This window comes from Crocuta crocuta, unplaced genomic scaffold, assembly GCF_008692635.1.
Source record: "Crocuta crocuta isolate KB4526 unplaced genomic scaffold, BGI_CrCroc_1.0 scaffold337, whole genome shotgun sequence".
NCBI classification, from domain to species: domain Eukaryota; kingdom Metazoa; phylum Chordata; class Mammalia; order Carnivora; family Hyaenidae; genus Crocuta; species Crocuta crocuta.
Window position 1 is genome coordinate 4,885,801 of NW_027528873.1, and position 18,019 is coordinate 4,903,819.

The 18,019-nt window shown below is 38.9% G+C and overlaps 1 protein-coding gene and 1 non-coding gene across 2 annotated transcripts in view; both read left to right on the plus strand.

The window, feature by feature from the left end:
- PLS1 (plastin 1) overlaps positions 1 to 18,019 on the plus strand; it is a 78,286-nt gene that overhangs the window by 19,412 nt on the left and 40,855 nt on the right. The window contains exons 2-3 of the mRNA XM_077756658.1: positions 13,308 to 13,411; positions 16,780 to 16,943. Coding sequence (XP_077612784.1) covers positions 13,342 to 13,411; positions 16,780 to 16,943 — 234 coding nt within the window. The 5' untranslated portion in view covers positions 13,308 to 13,341. The remainder of the gene's footprint in view (positions 1 to 13,307; positions 13,412 to 16,779; positions 16,944 to 18,019) is intronic.
- Positions 17,163 to 17,269, plus strand: LOC144225514 (U6 spliceosomal RNA). The gene has a single exon (XR_013333331.1). It is a non-coding gene; the product is annotated as a U6 spliceosomal RNA (small nuclear RNA).

Here is an 18,019-nt window from a genome sequence, read left to right on the forward strand (position 1 = left end):
AGAGCACACTGTCCACACTTCACCATAACAGTGCTATGCTGGAAAGCCAGGTTCTAGGGCAGCTTCTAATAGGAGATGGTCACAGGGTGGTGTATAACTTGAAATATAGAGGCAGAAGGAGATGTATGGAGAGCACCACTATGAAATGGAATTAAGGGTATGGATTTGGAAAACTCCCTGGGTGTGGATCCCAGCTCTGTTACTTACTGTGAAGCTTTGGGACTCAATTTCTCTAACTGTAAAACAGGAAATGTAAAATTACCAATCTCAGGGAGTTGCTGTGTGGATTGAGAAAATATATGTACTATTTAGAACAGTGCTTGGTATATGGTAGGCATCCATGAATGTTTGTTACTCTTAGAGGGGTCGGGGGAGTCTCCCTTGCCTTTTTAGACTACAGTTGTATGGGAATGCTGTGTTTTGTGGGGTTTTCTTGGATGGAGAGTTAGGGGGAGATTTTAGGAGTCTTGTTGATTTGACTTTCAGATGTTCTTGATTGGATGGGATGAGTTCAGGTCAGGAGAAGACTATTAGAATGGCATGCTTGCATTTGCTTGGGAGTCAGAATTAAACCTCGCCTTTTGCTTCATGCAAACACAGAGAGTGTGCAGAAGGCAAATGAACCTAGGACAAAGAGATTCTCCACAGCTGTAGGTCTTCTTGGTATCTCCGGAGCACAGGGTTGGGCATGTGGCCTGAGCTCTGCCAAACAGATTCACATCCTGGGGATAAGACTGTCATTCATAGCTGGTGGTGGTTGAGGCATCTGGAGACAGAGCTCGAAAGGGGCACATCATAGTTTCTACTGTGGAGCTCCTTAAAACTGCCTGGCACCTGTCCTTCCAGAGCCTCCTTGTTCAGCCCTCCCTTACTCTTTGAGCCATAGTGTTCCAGTGTGTCCCTTTTTCCGGCAAATTTTTCCAGTGTTTGTTGCTTACAATGAAAATACCTTAACTGGCACAAATACCCAGTAGGGAGATTAAATGTTTCCATTGTCAGTAGGTAAGGGGATACAGATGAAGCCAAGTCTTGGAAATCACAGAAAATGCCTTTTTAGAGAATATGGCTTACAGTGAGAAGATCACTTGATTTCTGAGGTGCATAATGAGTGAATTGTTGACCTATTTGAATGGAAAAAGGAAGAGTCTTTATGCTGGCCTGAGCTGATTAGAAGGTGTAACCTGCAGGCATCTTTGGAGATGGCAGGGGTTATTTTTCCTGTCAGAAGTTGCAATTACCAATAGGCAAAAAGACAAGCTCATTTTATTTACATAAGATCATCTTCATTGTGCTTCATGGTATAGTGCCAGTAACTAAAATTTTGCATAAGAGCTTCAATATTAGGACCGACTTAAAAAAAAGATCTATTTGCAATAAACTGAAGAATTGTAGTACCCTTTTGTGGAAGGATTTAGAAATAATAGAATTAGTAAAGATATTAAATGGATTTTTTTTTAAAAAAGTCTTTGAGATGGGGCGCCTGGGTGGCTTAGTCGGTTAAGCGTCCGACTTTCGCTTAGGTCATGATCTCGCAGTTCGTGGGTTCGAGCCCCGTGTCGGGCTCTGTGCTGACTGCTAGCTCAGAGCCTGGAGCCTATTTCAGAGTCTGTATCGCCCTCTCTCTCTGACCCTCCCCTGCTCACGCTCTCTCTCTCTCCTAGAAATAAATAAAAATATTTTAAAAATAAATAAATAAAAATTAAAAAGTCTTTGAGAGGAGTGACATCTTTTGAATAAGATCATTCAACATCATTGTCATCAAGAAGTTACAAGTGGAGTTAAGTATATTGTATTGTGTCATCTTACCACCTTGAAAATTTTAATTAGAAGAAATAGAAGATACACCATTGCTCTCAAAAAACTTAAAAATTACAAAGTGATAAGGTGCTGTAATACATTATAGATACTTAGTCTGAGAAAATGGAGTTATCTGAGTGTTCTATGGGGAGACCATGAAGAATTTTCTCCCTTAGCTGGGATTTGCATCTTTCTCTGCCTATTCCTTTTTCAAGGTCTGGCTCAGATAGCACCTCCTCTGTAAAGTCTTCGTTGAAGACTGGAAGCAGTCAGAAGATTCTTCATTTCCTACTTATTTCATTCTGGCTTGCATGTGCTTCTGGAGGTGGCATCCTGGTTCATTCTGAGGGCTGATTCTTCGGTAGGGGCTCTGTCAGGGGCCATGTTGAAAAGGGGACCCTGAGGCAACTCGAGGCCTTATGGGAAAGAGTTGCGATTGGTGAGTGAAGCTTGAAGTGGGTGAGGGAGTCTCATTTGCTTGCCATTGCTGTCATGTGGGGTTTATTGACACCCTTACTAGATTGTAAATTCTTTGAGAGCCAGTTCATGTGTTAGTCACCAGTAGATTACCTCCAACATTTGGAACAATACCTAGCACCTTAGACGTTTCCAGTAAATGTGCTGAGACAAAATGAGGCCAATGAAGAAATTCATGGTGGAATTTGAACTCTACCTGGAGGGCACATGAAGATTTGGATGTGAAAGAATAGTTTATCAGAACAAGATATGACTTGAAATGAAAGTTACGGGACAATCAGGAAGAGAGCCTTGGGAGAAAGAGGTCTTTCTCAGTGTAGACTGAGAAAGAAGAATTGTTAACAGGGAGGGATTGGAGTGTGGAGGCATAGGTTTATAGCTAAAAATTATTAAGGCTGTATTCTGAAGAAGGAAGTTGAAGTATAAAGGAACAACAACCAAAAAGAAAAAAACAGGGAGAGATAGAGAATTTAATTATGGACGACATCAGCTTTTGGAATGTTTTCTTCTTCTAGAATTTAAAAATAGAGAATAATTAGGCGGCTTGTATAATTTTGAAAAGCGATATAGTGACATTTCATGGAATGATGGTAAACTGGAAATCCAAAACAATAAAAGCAGCAAATAGATTTGATTTAAAAACTTGTTGTTTCTAATGTTCCTACTTAAAGTTTATTTCAGGCCAATTTCTTTGAGAAGCTATAACTCCATTAGATATCTAATCATGTATAAAAATGCTATTACAAGACAGGATGGTGGGACATCTGGCTGGCTCAGTCGGAAGAGCATAGGACTCTTGATCTCAGAGTCATGAGTTTGAGGCCCACACTGGGTGTAGAGATTACTTAAAAATAAATAAACTTCAAAAAAAAAAAAAAAAGACTAGATCTTTTTTTTTTTTTCAGTTTTATTCATTCGTGAATTTCTATCTGCCATACATCTTCCTTGTTCCCTTTGTACTTTGGAAACATATTATTGTGCCACACAGCAAATTATAATGTGGGTCCCATTGAGGTCTAGATTAAGCACCCCTTTGGAAACTGAACGAACTTACAGGGACTTGGTACTTGGGGGTATCTGCTTTTGGTGAGCTATTGGATGAACCTACAAACATCTTAGATGTCTATTTTTTTTACTGTCAAGTATTTGGTAAGTTACTTCCCCTCCCCCCACCTGCAATGCATTAGTAATTTCCTGACTTTAATGATTTGTTGACTCTGAATTGTTTTTACTGTAGATTGCCCTGCCCTGTCTCACAACAAAAAGGCCTGCCATTTCTCATAATATATTACTGCTGAGTTTGTCATCTTTTTTTGAAATTTTTTAAATGTTTATTCATTCATTTTTTGAAAGAAAGAAAGAGAGACAGAGTGCAAATGGAGAAGCAGCAGAGAGGGAGGAAGACACAGAATCCAAAGCAGGCTCCAGGCTCTGAGCTGTCAGCACAGAGCCCAATGCGGGGCTCAAACCCACCACTAAGAGATCATGACCTGAGCTGAAGTCGGCCACTTAACCGACTGAACCACCCAGGTGCCCTTAGTTTGATATTGTTACCTAGAAATGAATTAACAGAAATGGGAAGAAGAATATTTCTGGATAAAGGGAAGGGAAAAAAAGATACAGAGTAGCCATAAGCCTGGAGGCCTTTAGACTATGAATGTAATCTTCAATACTTGAATACACAGCTGATTGCTGTGCGACTAACTTTTCGGTACTTCACTAACGCACTGATTTTCTGGGATCAGGTGTGGTGGTAGTGGTGGTAAAATACAAATTATGACAAAAATCAATGATACTGTGATAGTTTTGAGTGGTGACAGATGGCAGCTACACTTGGGATGAGCACAGCATAACATTATAGAGTTGGTGAATCACTATATTGTATACCTGACACTAATGTACCATTGTGTGTCAACTATACTCAAAAAAAAAAAAACCTTAAAAAATTATTCTTCTTTTCTACATATAAACTTAGAAAATATAATTATGATTAATCTTCTTTCCCAGTTCAGAATGTTTCAGTTTTTTATGGTTTGAGGAATCCCCCCCCTTATATTTTCTTTTTGTAAACTATATCTGTTATTACTCTTCATGTATCAGTTCAGACTCTTGGTTGCAAGCAATAGAAATCCAGTTTAACTGGCTTTAAAAAAAATTGTTTCAAGTAACTAAAGTCATAAAGGCTTTAGCCCAGTGGGATTTAGCACTCAACTCTGCCCAGTCATGTTTTTTCTTCACCCACTGGCTCTGCTCTCTGCTGTGTTGGTTTTGGCTTCATTCTCTGCCTTGGGTCTTCCTCTTCTGGAGGTAAGATGGTATGGCTGTTTTGGCCTGTACTTCTTCATGAAAAACTGATCCAGAGGAGTTTGTGGGATTCTTATTACAGAAAGTTCCACAAAAGCTTTCTTAATGTCTCATTGGCTCTAACTGGATTACATGCCTATTCCTAAACCAAATCCCTGAGGCAGAGAATATAATGTGTTGACTGGCTTGGACCTGGAACTTCACCCAACTGTGATACATGAATTATATGGGATGAGTGAAACTCCAAAACTAAAATCGGTGCTGTTACCAGAAGAAGGGAAATGGTTACTGGAGAAGAAAACATGTTTGGGAAATGATACTTGAAGTATTGATGGTATTGTAACATTATATGATAGCAATTTGGGGAACATTAGTGTGTTGAATTTTCTCAGAGAGTCAGAGAAGTCCTAAGGTAGGGGTGGGAATAGGGGAGAGGAGGGGAGACATAAATAATAAAGGAGAAGGAAAAGATCCTGGGATGATGGGCAGATCCAGTTACCGGAGCTAGGAATCTGTGATTAGTGGGCTCCTGACCTGCTGGCTCCTCTTCTCTCAGAGAAGCTGACACTTGGAAATATCCCTTACTGGGAGCAGGGATGTGGTGAGTGGTGCATAACTGAGGTTGGGTTTTGACACATTAAGAGACAAAATGTGTTCTTCTGGCTCTTATAATTAGCTAATTTGATGCCATTGTTTCTAGAGAAACATACAGTATTCCCACCACATTCCCTTGGGAGGCCAAATGAGGTAACATAGAATTAGGGAGGTGTAGAAGCAAAATTAATAGACCAGAGTTTTAATCTGACTGACACACGTGTTATAAAAAGATTCACATCATTTGCAAAAACTGAAAACAAAATTTCACATAAAAATCTGGATTTCTGGTTTCTCTTTAGAAATCAGAAGATGTGGCAGCCTTGGGCCTGATTCCTGTTGGCAGCAGTCCACTGTGGCTCAGCAGCGGCTTCCCCTTTTGGAGCCCTGGCTGGCATCATGGACACATCAGGAAAAGGCTACAAGTCTAGGGAGTCAGATATACAGGCCTCCGTCCTCCTCCAGGACTTCAGGGACCAGGAAGAATTTTCATGGGCTGCTGGGCAAAAGTGTTGCCGAGCTTGGGGTCATGGAACAACATTGATCAGTAGGTCCCAAGAACTGATTCCCACTTGATAGACTGTTATTTCCTCAGCTTACAAGTTAGCTGTATTCACTTAACGTAGAATTTAGAAAGGGGCCTGTTTTCCCCTTTCTTTCACATCCCCGAATGATTCCAGTCAGTCTTCTGTGGATAGTCTTGACCTAAGCTTTGATCAGTAAATTGTACTTTATACCTGTTATGTATACATTTAATGAAATTTCCTATTTCTGAACTGAAAAATTACTAAGCGTGGTTATACACATGCACACACATGCACACCCCCTTCTAGCCTTCCTTCTCATATGCTGCTCTGTATACTGCTATTGCCTTGGCTGCAGTTAGTCCAGAAGCTTCCAGCCCAGAATCACATAGAGGTTGAATGAGCTTGACAGTAAATATTATATGGTATACAAAGAGGTCCCTTTAAATCCAGATTTAAACAGCGAACAAATTAGGGGATAATTCTAATTTGTTTATGAAAAGAGAAATAATCATAAGATTCCTTTATATTATTTACCAAAAAATCAGTTTTAATCGAACTTAGGCATTTATCATTGACCCCAATCAGCCTTATACTGAGTATAGTTCTAGAAGAGTTTAATTCTTATTAATCTTTAAACCTTCGTGCTGAGTCCAAATTGTATTTGTTGAATACTTAACTAAATTATTTTAAACTCTCTTACTATGAGCTACATATTGGGGCTTTTAAGTAAATGGGTATAGAAAGCTCTTGATGGCAACTTTAGCAGCTGATGAACACTCAGGTCAGCACCCAACTCAGTGCCCAAATATACAAATGCACAGGATCATTATCAGTTGTAATTGTGGCTGGTCGTGGAGATGACCATGGCAGTGGCTCAAGCAGAAAGGCAGTGAGTGGGGAGATGATGTAGGCAAGTCCTCTCTGTTCTTCTCCACTTTGCCCAGCAGATTTTCTTATTTAGACATCTGGTTTTTGCACAAGACCATCAGTACTTAAAAGATTCATCTAGGGAAGAACTGAGGGTATTTACTTAAAAAAAGTATAATATTTACTCTTTTGTAAAGGGATTTGGGGGAAATTGACAACAATTATTTTTGAAAGATTTAGAAAAAAACAACTGCGATATAGCCAAGTGGGCTCAAAAATTTGAATACCATCTCTGTGCCCCTAATACTCAGCAGGGTGAACAGGTGCTCAGCAAGTTGTTGTGAATAAATAATGAGTGAGTGGGTGGGTGAATGAAGAGAACCGGTTATTGAGGCATGGAGATTCTTTCAGTCTGTTCACTCATCTGTTGCTGACACATTTCACACAGACCACTGTTCTGTTTGGCACCCCCCCCCTTTTTTTTTTAACCTAGTACTCTCCCTGCTCTATGAAGAGAAATATCACCATTAGTGAATTTTACTAAATTTTCCCCTCACGTGTAACACAGTAAAGCCGTTGAGAATATAAAAATAAGAAAACCTGCATCTTTTACCTTACAGAGCAAACAGTGAGTTTAGGAAGGTGAATGAGATTAACAAAATATGACTATCACAAGGCAATACATGATCAAGAATCAGTTAATGTGTGTGAGCTGAATAACATATAAGAGCCAAGGTGAAGACAGAGGCTATGATACTAATGCAGATGGGAAAGAGGTAAGGATGGAGGAGAGTGGCAGGCAGACTGTGGAACAGAGAGTTAAGGGGCAGAAAGGACATGAATTTGGTGGTGTGGGGACTGATGAAATGGTTAATCCTTGGAACTGAAGCAGAAAAAAGGCCCAACATTAAGATATCTGTATATTATTTTTTGTCATGTTTGTTTTTGTAGATTGCCACGCTTCCCTTTAAGAAGTCACAAATGAGTCAGTTTGAAACCAAGCGTCACACCCTTACAGATGTGTTACACCTGGCTTAACTCTTCATATTGGTGCCTGATTATGGTCTCTAGGATTGTGCAGTGCAGGCACTTAGGCAATTATTTTTGCTTATCTGAGAATAAACTTACATCTTTATAACATTTACCCTTTTAAGACAGTTTGGGGTTTTGCCAGTGCAGGCTTGTTGGCAGTCCAATTGATGACTTCTCAGGAAGGTTTGCCAGCATAGCTGTCCCTTGTAAAATGAATTAAAAAAAAAAAAAGCAGAGCTCATTTTTTTCAGTGCAGAAGGATGCTCAGGAGAAATGTGAATTATATTGTACCCATTTAATAGCTTGCTCTGTCCAAAGAGGGGACACACTGGTGGGTAGAATTGGAAATCTAATATTTAACAAAGTCAGTGGTCTCCCAGTTTATATTCATATTAGAAAGACAGTAGAGGGGCATCTGGGTGGCTCAGTTGATTAAGCGTCCGATTTCGGCTCAGGTCATGATCTCACGGTTATTGAGTTCGAGCCCTGCATCAGGCTCAGAGCCTGGAACCTGCTTCAGGTTCTGTGTCTCTGCCTCTCTTTGCCCCTCCCCTGCTCATGCTCTGTCTCTCTTTGTCTCTCAAAAATAAATAAACATTAAAAAAAATTTTTAATGTCAGTAGATATCCCAGTTAACTAGAGAAAATCTGATAAAGTAATAGGTTGATAGGGAATATGAATGTTTGTGTTTGCAGAATGATGTCACTCCCTATTGTGAAATGTGGTTGAAAAAAAGATAGCTGGAAATACAGAGAGATGAAACTATTTTCCAGGTTTCCTTTACACTAAAAAGGAAACGCTTCAATTAATTCATATTTGTTCACTGTTTATTTTTTTCACATAATGATTTATTCTAGTGACCTTGTGATCTTTAAACTTGTAATGGGGAGCTGAAAATAGAACATAGTAAGAAAAGAGGAGTGTTGAGATGGAAGATAAGAGAAGTTTATGAAGTAGAGGAGGAGGATATAGGATGCGGTAGTATTGCCCCCCCCCAACCCCGAGATACTGCAGTGTTCCAGAACCTCTGATTCTAGGCAATTCTCCAGAGAATTGGAGGCTTTTTTTTTCCCATAGAAAAGGACAAGCTTTTTCCATAAAAGTCAGGTATGAAAGAAATATCACATTTATGTACGTTCTTTAAAGCAAATTTATTTTGACTGAGATGCCTCATCCTGCCTGAGTAGTCACATCCTTCTCAGGCACCTGGAATCTGCTCCTCAGCTTCTCGTCCTGGGGTCTTAAACAGAGCAGAGGCTCATGGGAAGCTCTTCTGTCCTGGGTTCATCAGTCACCAGTGTCTGCCTGGGAAATGCCCATTGCTCACTCTGTGCCTCCCTTCAGCAGAGATTCTCCTGCACTTCGGCTGTCCCTGTCTCTGCCACCTCTGTGGCTGCAGTCTTCCTTGCCGGCATCCACAGATTTCCCTCTTTGCCCGTGGGGAGAATTTCTCCCTCTCCCTGTCTTCCTCATCTAGTGGCTTCTCAGGGATCTCCTCTTCCTGCTGCCCCATTCCCAGAACACCCAGTAAACTCTGAGGAGGTTTGTGCTTTTACCCGAGGACTCGGAACCACAGATTCCAGGCTGGGTTTGCTTTCTGTGCTGCCCCTTTCATTATGCCTGGCAAGAGGTGGTCACTACTTTAGTTGAGAGGTATGACTGGGGCAAGGGGGTTGGAGAAGAAACACAATTTGATATTTCAATAAATGATTCTTCTACAACAATATTAACTGTTTTGACTGTTCAAGACTGAAGTACTTACAAAATGTTTCCCCATGTCCTGAGGGACTTTGGGAAATTTTCTCCTGTTCACAACATATTCTTGTGTTACCTTTATTATTTTATTTACCTACTATTTTTTTACTCTCTGAATTTAAAAGTTTAAAAATTATGTTGTGAATTATTTAAAACAAAAAATACTCTTTAAAAAATTTAATAGTTTTTTAAATTTATTTTTGAGAGAGAGAGAGAGGGAGAGACAGAGCATGAGCGGGGGAGGGGCAGAGAGAGAGGGAGACACAGAATCTGAAACAGACTCCAGGTTCTGAGCTGCCAGCACAGAACCCAGTGCGGGGCTTGAACCCATGAACCGCGAGATCATGACCTGAGCCGAAGTGAGACGCTTAACTGACTGAGCCACCCAGGTGCCCCTAAAACAAAAAATATTCTTAAAATAGGTACAGAAACAATATACCCAGTATCCATATACTTACTGCTCAGATTGAACAGATGTTAAATTTTGCCATAATTGCTTCAAATTTCTCTTAAAAAAATGTAATAGATCCAGCGCCAGCCCCCAGCTGTGGCCCTTTCCTACTTTGCCATTGACAACCACTATTCTGAATTTTCTCATCATTCCCATGTGTTTTTAAGTTTTACTACATATGTTTGGCAACATAAACAGTATTTTATGTTTTTATAACTCACAATAATTGGTACATATACCATATGTATCTTTTAGCACTTTGCTTTTTCCAGTTACTGTGTTTTTAAGAAACAGGTGTGGTTCATTTATTTTGCTGATGTATCAATATTATAATAATGTATTCATCTGTTACTCTAAAGAAAACTGGCATTTGCCCTTAAAATATAAATTGGCCCTTAAGGGGCACCTGGGTCACTTGGTCAGTTAAGCATCCTACTCTTGGTTTCAGCTCAGGTCAGGATCTTTCAGTTTGTGAGTTCAAGCTCCGTGTTGGGCTCCTTACTATCGGTGCACAGCCTGCTTGCGATTCTCTCTCTCCCTCTCTCTCTCTGCCCCTGCTCTGCTGTGTACGTGCTCTCACTCTCAAATAAACTTTTAGAAAACTTCCCTCATATCCTTAAAAGTTGTGCCCTTAAAATATAAATCTGATGAGCACTGTAAGGGTTTATCAATCACTCATACTTAAGTGTCTACACTTAAGTATGGCCAACTATGGCCTGAAGTGGTCATCATTCTTTTCTTTAAAGCTACCTGTGATACTTGCAGTGAAAGAATAGGGATGTTAATTGAAGTACATGTAGAATTTAAGGGTTTGGAGGCATTAGAAACAGATTTGATATTGAATCTCTCTCTCTCTCTCTCTCTCTCTTTAACCTTCCTTAGGTAATCTGTTCAGCCCTCTAATTTACATTTAAGGGAGGACACTTCTTCCCTTAATAGAAGAACAGATCAATACACAGTGAGCCCTTCTTGTATGAGGTTAGCATAGTTCCAGGCCCATTGAAAGCCCTCAGTAAATATTTGCCATTATTTTTTATATTACTAGAGAAAGGGGAAGTAAGGGAAAAGGGAATTTTGGAGGATAAAGTGGCAGGCTGCCTCCTCTGTGTCAATGGCTACCTCAGGAACTCAGGATCTCAGGTGACCAGCGCTAGGGCCACAGGGGGAGGAGAGAAAATGGAATAGCCAGGAAGCCAAAAGGTGCGAGTGAAATACAGGTTTAGTCCCTCACAGTTGGGAGCTGTACAGTTGGCAGAAAGACAGAAGAATCTTGTTGGTCTTTAGAGCTGTTCCTAACCCCTTTTCTCTGAAACTCTTCTGGATCCTGGGGTTTTAGATCCTGTAAATCATAAATGGCTGCTTAGACTAATTTTGGTAAAGTTCTTTTTTAATTTTTTAATGTTTATTTATTTTTGAGGGGATTGGGGCAGAGAAAGAGAGGGAGACACAGAATCTGAAGCAGGCTCCAGGCTCTGAGCTGTCAGCACAGAGCCTGATGTAGGTGGGGCTTGAACTAATGAACCGCAAGATCATGACCTGAGCCAGAGTCGGATACTCAACTGCCTGAGCCAGGTGTCCCAATTTTGGTAAAGCTTTTAAAGGTTCACAGAAGTTAGAAATTTTAGGAAAGATAAAAGATCAGATCCAATTTCATCTAAACTGAGAAGTTCGTTTTTAGAATATACTTCCTTAACTTTCTAAATATATACTTTGCTGTGTCAGGGTATACTTGGGGATTAGGAGAGGAGGAGAAAAGACTCTAATTGGTGAAAGAAAGTTTTTTAAATTATATGGGCTAAAAATACAAAGTAGAGAAGGAAAGCAGTGTTGGAATTATTGAAGAAATATATGGCACATAACAAAATCTATGGGAAGATAACGTCTGTCTACAGAATTCAACATTACCTGCCCTGTTGGTGGGTCCCTGGTCAGTGATCCTGGCTGCGTCTGGGCTGCATCTTTCAGGATGACTCTGAAATACTGTGCTCTTTGGAGCTGTCTCAGGCATCCAGCTAGGAATTCTTCAATGCCAGGTGTTGAAACTAGTTAAATGCTGTGTTCCTCATTTCTAAAATTGCAAAGTGAATTCTAGTAACTGCCTTCTAGAGTGTTTCAGGACTGACAAATTATGTGTCTGATAAATATGATATGATCCAGCTAGAATTTTTCCTCCAAAACTTTACAAAGAATTTTACAAAGACAATTTTCTTTTAAAATACAAAATTTTATTTTACAAGTATATATTTTTTATATATTACATATGTTAAATATTACATAAATTATTATTCAAATACATATCTATATGTTTACATGGCTTGATATCACATTATATTTGGGAGACTGCAGAGCAGACCTAAAGACAGGAATGAAACAGAGCTTGGTTTGACCACAGCTTAATGATGAGAGTATGAGTACACACTTTGACACCTTGAAAAAGTTACTCAATTGCATGAAGCATCCCTTTCTCAATTACTAAAATGAGGACACCGCTTATTTCATGGAACGGTGAGGATTAAATGAGAATGAGCACATCATACTTAGGACCTTATATGGCACATTAATCATCTAAGCATGGGACAAGTAAGAAAAAGAAATACTGGGTTACTAGTTAATAGAGTAACTAAAACTCTTTTTCCTAAACAGAGTAGAATAGTGGGCAGTAGTATATTTTTAAAAACCCAACGATTTAATTATACTTGAATTAGAATCAGACATAAGTGTAAGATACAGAAATCTGTCATTTTGGAGGAACACCCCAAATTCCTAATCAAGTTGGTATACAAATGACAAATGAGCCATAACACTTTTCGAGGGCTTCACACAATTCAATATGACTTTTAATTGATCAGTGAAAAATTTTAATGAGTTATTTAAAAAATTATGTGCTTTATTCTTTTTGTGGACATTATTCGTGTCTTAAAATTTTACTTCCAGACTACTTTCTTTTTTTAAATGTTTTATTTATTTCTGAGAGAGAGAGAGAATGTGAGCAGGAGAGGGTCAGAGAGAGGGAGATACATAATCTGAAGCAGGCTCCAGACTCTGAGCTAGCTGTCAGCACAGAGACCGATGCGGGGCTTGACCCCACGAACCATAAGATGGTGACCTGAGCCAAAGTTGGACGCTTAACCGACTGAGCCACTTAGGAGCCCCTCCTGGCTACTTTCTTAACATTTATAAATGCATTTCTTTCAAACTTGAAATGTTTATTTTACTGAAAGAGTGGGGTAAAATGTAAATGAAAATTGTATAGGCTATGAGAAATGTCTATGCCCTGCATAAGGGCAAGGGGTAAAATACAGGCATTCTTCCCTCTATGGACTCTGTTATTGTCTAGCCCACCTATGCTGGGATGTAGTGTGGGGATCTGTTCCTATTTGTTCCTTGTCAGCCAGACCTCTCAGGTGATTCCTTCTAGAGATTTTGCTGCCTGTGTACTCTGTGTTGCTTAGATAAGTGTTTCCAAAGGGCTAATGTTCTTTTTATAACATTGCTTTTTCTAGCTATAAAGACCTGAAGGTAGTCCTTTCTCCGAAGATGGAAAACAGTACCACTACCATTTCTCGGGAAGAGCTGGAAGAGCTACAAGAAGCATTTAATAAAATAGGTATGCTTGAGAAAAACTAAATACGACATTCTTATTCTGCTTGATGTCAGAGTTCCAGGAATGGAATAATACCTTCTATTGGTTTTACTACCACCCACTTACCCCTAGCTTTATCCTATTTCTTCCCTCCAACCCCCATCTAGGTTTCACTGGGTTCTTTCTTTCTAAAAGATAAATTAAGACTGGCTTGAATTTCTAAGAGAATTGGACTTTGAATTCTTTGATAATTTCTTTGCTGAGAGTAATCCAGGTTAATGAATGACAGTGTAACTGAATACGCTTAACATGATATCCTCATTACAGAGAGAAAATATAGAAACACTTCCTCGTTTATAAATTGAACTCTGGCCTTCACGTTTGTCGCTAATAGTAACACCTTCTGACTTCACACGGAATATTTTAAAATCTGAATATTGTTTTTAAAGGCCGTATGTCTTTATTTTTCTTCTCCCTGAGGCATAATTTTAAAGAATCTTGCGGTGGTTTTTAAAGGCTGTGTATCTTATTTTTTCTTCTTTCACTTTTTAAAGCCATTCAATGTTTTGTCTTTGTGACATTATCATTTGATGGCTTTGTATTTTTCTTCCAAAAAAATTCTCTCCTGTTCATTTGGATGTCACTTCTGTACTTTGCTCCCAGGAAGCCTGTGGCAAACAAGTAGAAAAAATATCATCTTTTGCTCTCGTTTACAAATGCATGCAAGTGAAAGGCAAGCACAGTGAAAGAACCTTGGGATGGTGACACCACCAGTCCTGCCCCTCCCACAGTAGGCTCCTTCTCTGGTACAGAGGCACAGACTGTGGGGCGCCTGGGTGGCTCGGTCAGTTAAGCATCTGACTTCGGCTCAGGTCATGATCTCGCTGTCCATGAGTTCAAGCCCCGTGTTGGGCTCTGTGCTGACAGCTCAGATTCTGATTCTGTGTTTCTCTCTCTCTCTCTGCCCTTCTCCCACTTGTGCTCTTTCGCTCTCTCAAAAAATAAATAAACATTTTTAAAAAAAGAGCAGTCTGTGAGAAACAGATGGTAGACTAGGGAGGACATATCATGATCACAGTTGATCTTGTGCCTAGATTTCTCATAAACCTAGTGAATCATGACTAAAATTCATGTAGATGAGATGCAGTACATAATTTTAGAGACCAATACTAAGAGAAAAGAAAGATTTAAGTTTAAAAAAGAAAGCTCTCCAGAAAAAAAAAAAAGTAAAGCTGTCAGGAAGCTCACAACTTACACATCATTGCTATGAAGCAAAGTGAGTTATACAAATCTCTGGGCCCTTCCACTTCTCCCTGCACAGCCATCCCCAGGGTAACTCAAACCTTCTGAATACAGTCTTCATGGTGGCTGAATTAGGCTCATAGTGAATGCCTTAATCTTGGTCTTTTTTTTTTTTTTTTTTGAGGACAGTATATTTGTTATTAGAGCATTGCATGAATATTGTATGATCTCTAAAAGATTACTTTTAATAATAAATTTTTATAAAGTGTTAAATGCAGTGCCCAGAGTCTTTTCAAGACAAAAATTGGGCAATTGTCAGAATGTTCTGCTCATTTTGAGCATTGAAACAGAGGAAGTAATAAAAATGTATCCCTAGTTTGCTTTTGCTGTTATTTTATAAGTGCAGTTTGGTAGCTTGAATAAAAGTGCTGCCTAGGTCTTAGTGAAATGAATGAATTAGTAATCTATTTTCTTTGTTTAGTACATGAACTTTGCTCTTTATGACTCATGGACATATAATCCTGCAATATTTATTTAATGATATTTTGAATAAATAATTCACTGATGGAACAAATCTGACAGCCAGATAATTTGCTCTGTGCGAGGGCAGTGCTAACACTAGCATAATGTGTATTAGCTTTATTGATGAGATAAATTGCTCCTTAAAAACCTAGTACTTCCTCTGATAATTTGTACCCAACAACCTTTCTCAGAGGCAGAGGGTCATGCTTATCCAACCTTACTAGGTGGGATATTTTGGGGGTCTTTAGGGAGACATGAGAGGTTAAAATATTTGTCTTCTTTCTTTTTTTTCCTTTGTAAGTTATGGTAAAATAGACAAAATTTGCTATTTTAAGAATTTTTAAGTATCTAGTTCAGTGGCATTAAGTACATTCATTTTGTTATGCAACCATACCACCATCTCTATCTCTAGAACTCTTTCATTTTCCCAAACTGAAACTCTCTAACCATTAAATACTAGCTCCCCATCCTGAATAACATTCTGTTTTATGTCTGTACCACATTTTGTTTATCCTTTCATCTGTTGAAGGACACCTGAGTTGTTCCTACCTTTTTGCTCTTGTAAATAATGTTGCTATGAACAACATTTGTCTATTTCAAAATACAGGAAATGATTCTGAACTTGTAGTAAATAGTGACATTTTGCTCTGAGTTCAAAGAAAGTGTTATCATTATTGCAATATCCAGAAATTTAGCTTATTAGCTGGCCTTTGAGATTATAGCAATATTTTGGTTATTGGTAGATTCTAGTTTAGAAACTTTCCACTTGTTCTGAACAGTATTAATTCCTAAAATAAAAGTTTCTATCTTTATAATTAATTGAGTTTTGGTGAGGACACCTCTTATCCTGATGGGAAAAAGTAAAATACAGGAAACAAAGCAACTATTACCAGATGAGCAAAGAAAGCCTATATGACAAGGTAGATCCAGGCAACTAACCAAACAGTCCAAAGCCCTGTTGCCAACTCTCGGCAGAAGTGTTTTGTGTTGCCTTTGTCCTGTGTCAAGAAGTGATATCTAGTCTCTAGGGAAAACCCAGGGAAGGACATCTGAGCAATAAAGTGAAAATACCTGGAAACCCATTTCCAAAAGTCCAAATATAGGTGTGAAATTATTTCTTGAACACCTGACGTCAAAACGCCATCAAACATGATTCAGCCTACATAATGGTATCATAAATACATAATGAAGAAGCAATGAATTATTGACAAATGAAACATAAGTGCCACCAAGTGAAATGTAGAACAGAGATACCTTATGTGTACTTAATACGTGCCCATATTTTATAGAGAATGTGAGGCCTGCAGATTCATTTGTAAATTCTGTGAAGTTAAAATCAGGTTCTGCTAAACCTGAGTTTTTCATCTGTCAGAGCAATGTTCAAACTGTGCACTTAAAATACGCATGGTAGTCCTGAATCTATGGGGATAAAGTCCATTTACTATGAATTTTTTGATAGGGTATAGACTCCTAGGTACAGTTCAGATGTAGGAGAAAAGGTTACTGCCACTTGTGAGACAAACCTGAAAGGTTCTACCTGCCTGTGAATCTTCCATGAGATCTTCTGGGTGCACACCTTGAATAAATAATGCAAATGGGATTTGACAGTTCATAATTTATCTTTACAGATATTGACAACAGTGGATATGTTAGTGACTATGAACTTCAGGACCTTTTTAAGGAAGCAAGCCTTCCTCTGCCTGGCTACAAGGTGCGTGAAATTGTGGAGAAGATTCTAGCAGTGGCTGACAACAACAAAGATGGCAAAATCAGTTTTGAAGAGTTTGTGTCAGTAAGTAATCCAATCTTCTGTTTTTTGCTTCAAGCAGAGTTCTAGTAATGTCATTGCTCTCTGGTTAAATCTGGCTTCAGAGACCAGAAAAAGCACTGCTTTAAAATGATAATTAGGATGATAACAACAACAGAGTCCACAAATAATTCATAAAACAAAGGGAAAAAAATCATTCTCAGGTTGTTGGATATCAGGTTTCAATAGTAATAGCTCATGTGCGTGCTCGCTTCGGCAGCACATATACTAAAATTGGAACGATACAGAGAAGATTAGCATGGCCCCTGCACAAGGATGACACGCAAATTCATGAAGCGTTCCATATTTAAAAAAAAAAATAACTCATGTGCTAGTAAAACTACAGTTGAGTTCAGTGCTTATCGACTATATGTGTGCAGAATGTTTTAATATCTCAGTACTTGGTCTTGAGAAATGAAATGTTTTTTGTGTGACTGAAATAGCCAAGGTATGGAAACTATACCTTCTGGGAACTAGTTATTTCCTTGTGCTAAGTGATATCTTCAGTTTCAGCAATGCCACCACATAAATTCCGATGCTAGCTATGATAACATGGTGTCATTATTAAAGTACCTCAAGGCGCAGGGAACTGAACAAGATGAAAAATAATACATGACTCAACCAACAAAAGAAAAATAGATTGTAGAACTGAATATTGAATATCTGGTATCTCAAAAGTTTCATGCCAAGAGAGATGACTTGGCTACGCTGCCATTCACAGTGGTCAGTTGAGTGAGCTGCCGCGCCCTTCCACCAACACCACCATGACTATAGTTTTCATATGAAAATATAACCATTAATATAATTGATTAAATATTTATGAAATGTGAGCTGTCTGGTTTTGCATTCTTTATTCATTAAGCAAAGATTTGAACTCCTTTCTTTTTTTATGTTTTATTTATTTCTGACAGAGAGAGAGATACAGCATGAGCAGGAGAGGGAAAAAGAGAGAGGGAGACAGAATCAGAAGCAGGCTCCAGGCTCTGAGCTAGCTGTCAGCACAGAGCCCGACATGGGGCTTGAACCCACAAACTGTGAGATCATGACCTGAGCCGAAGTCG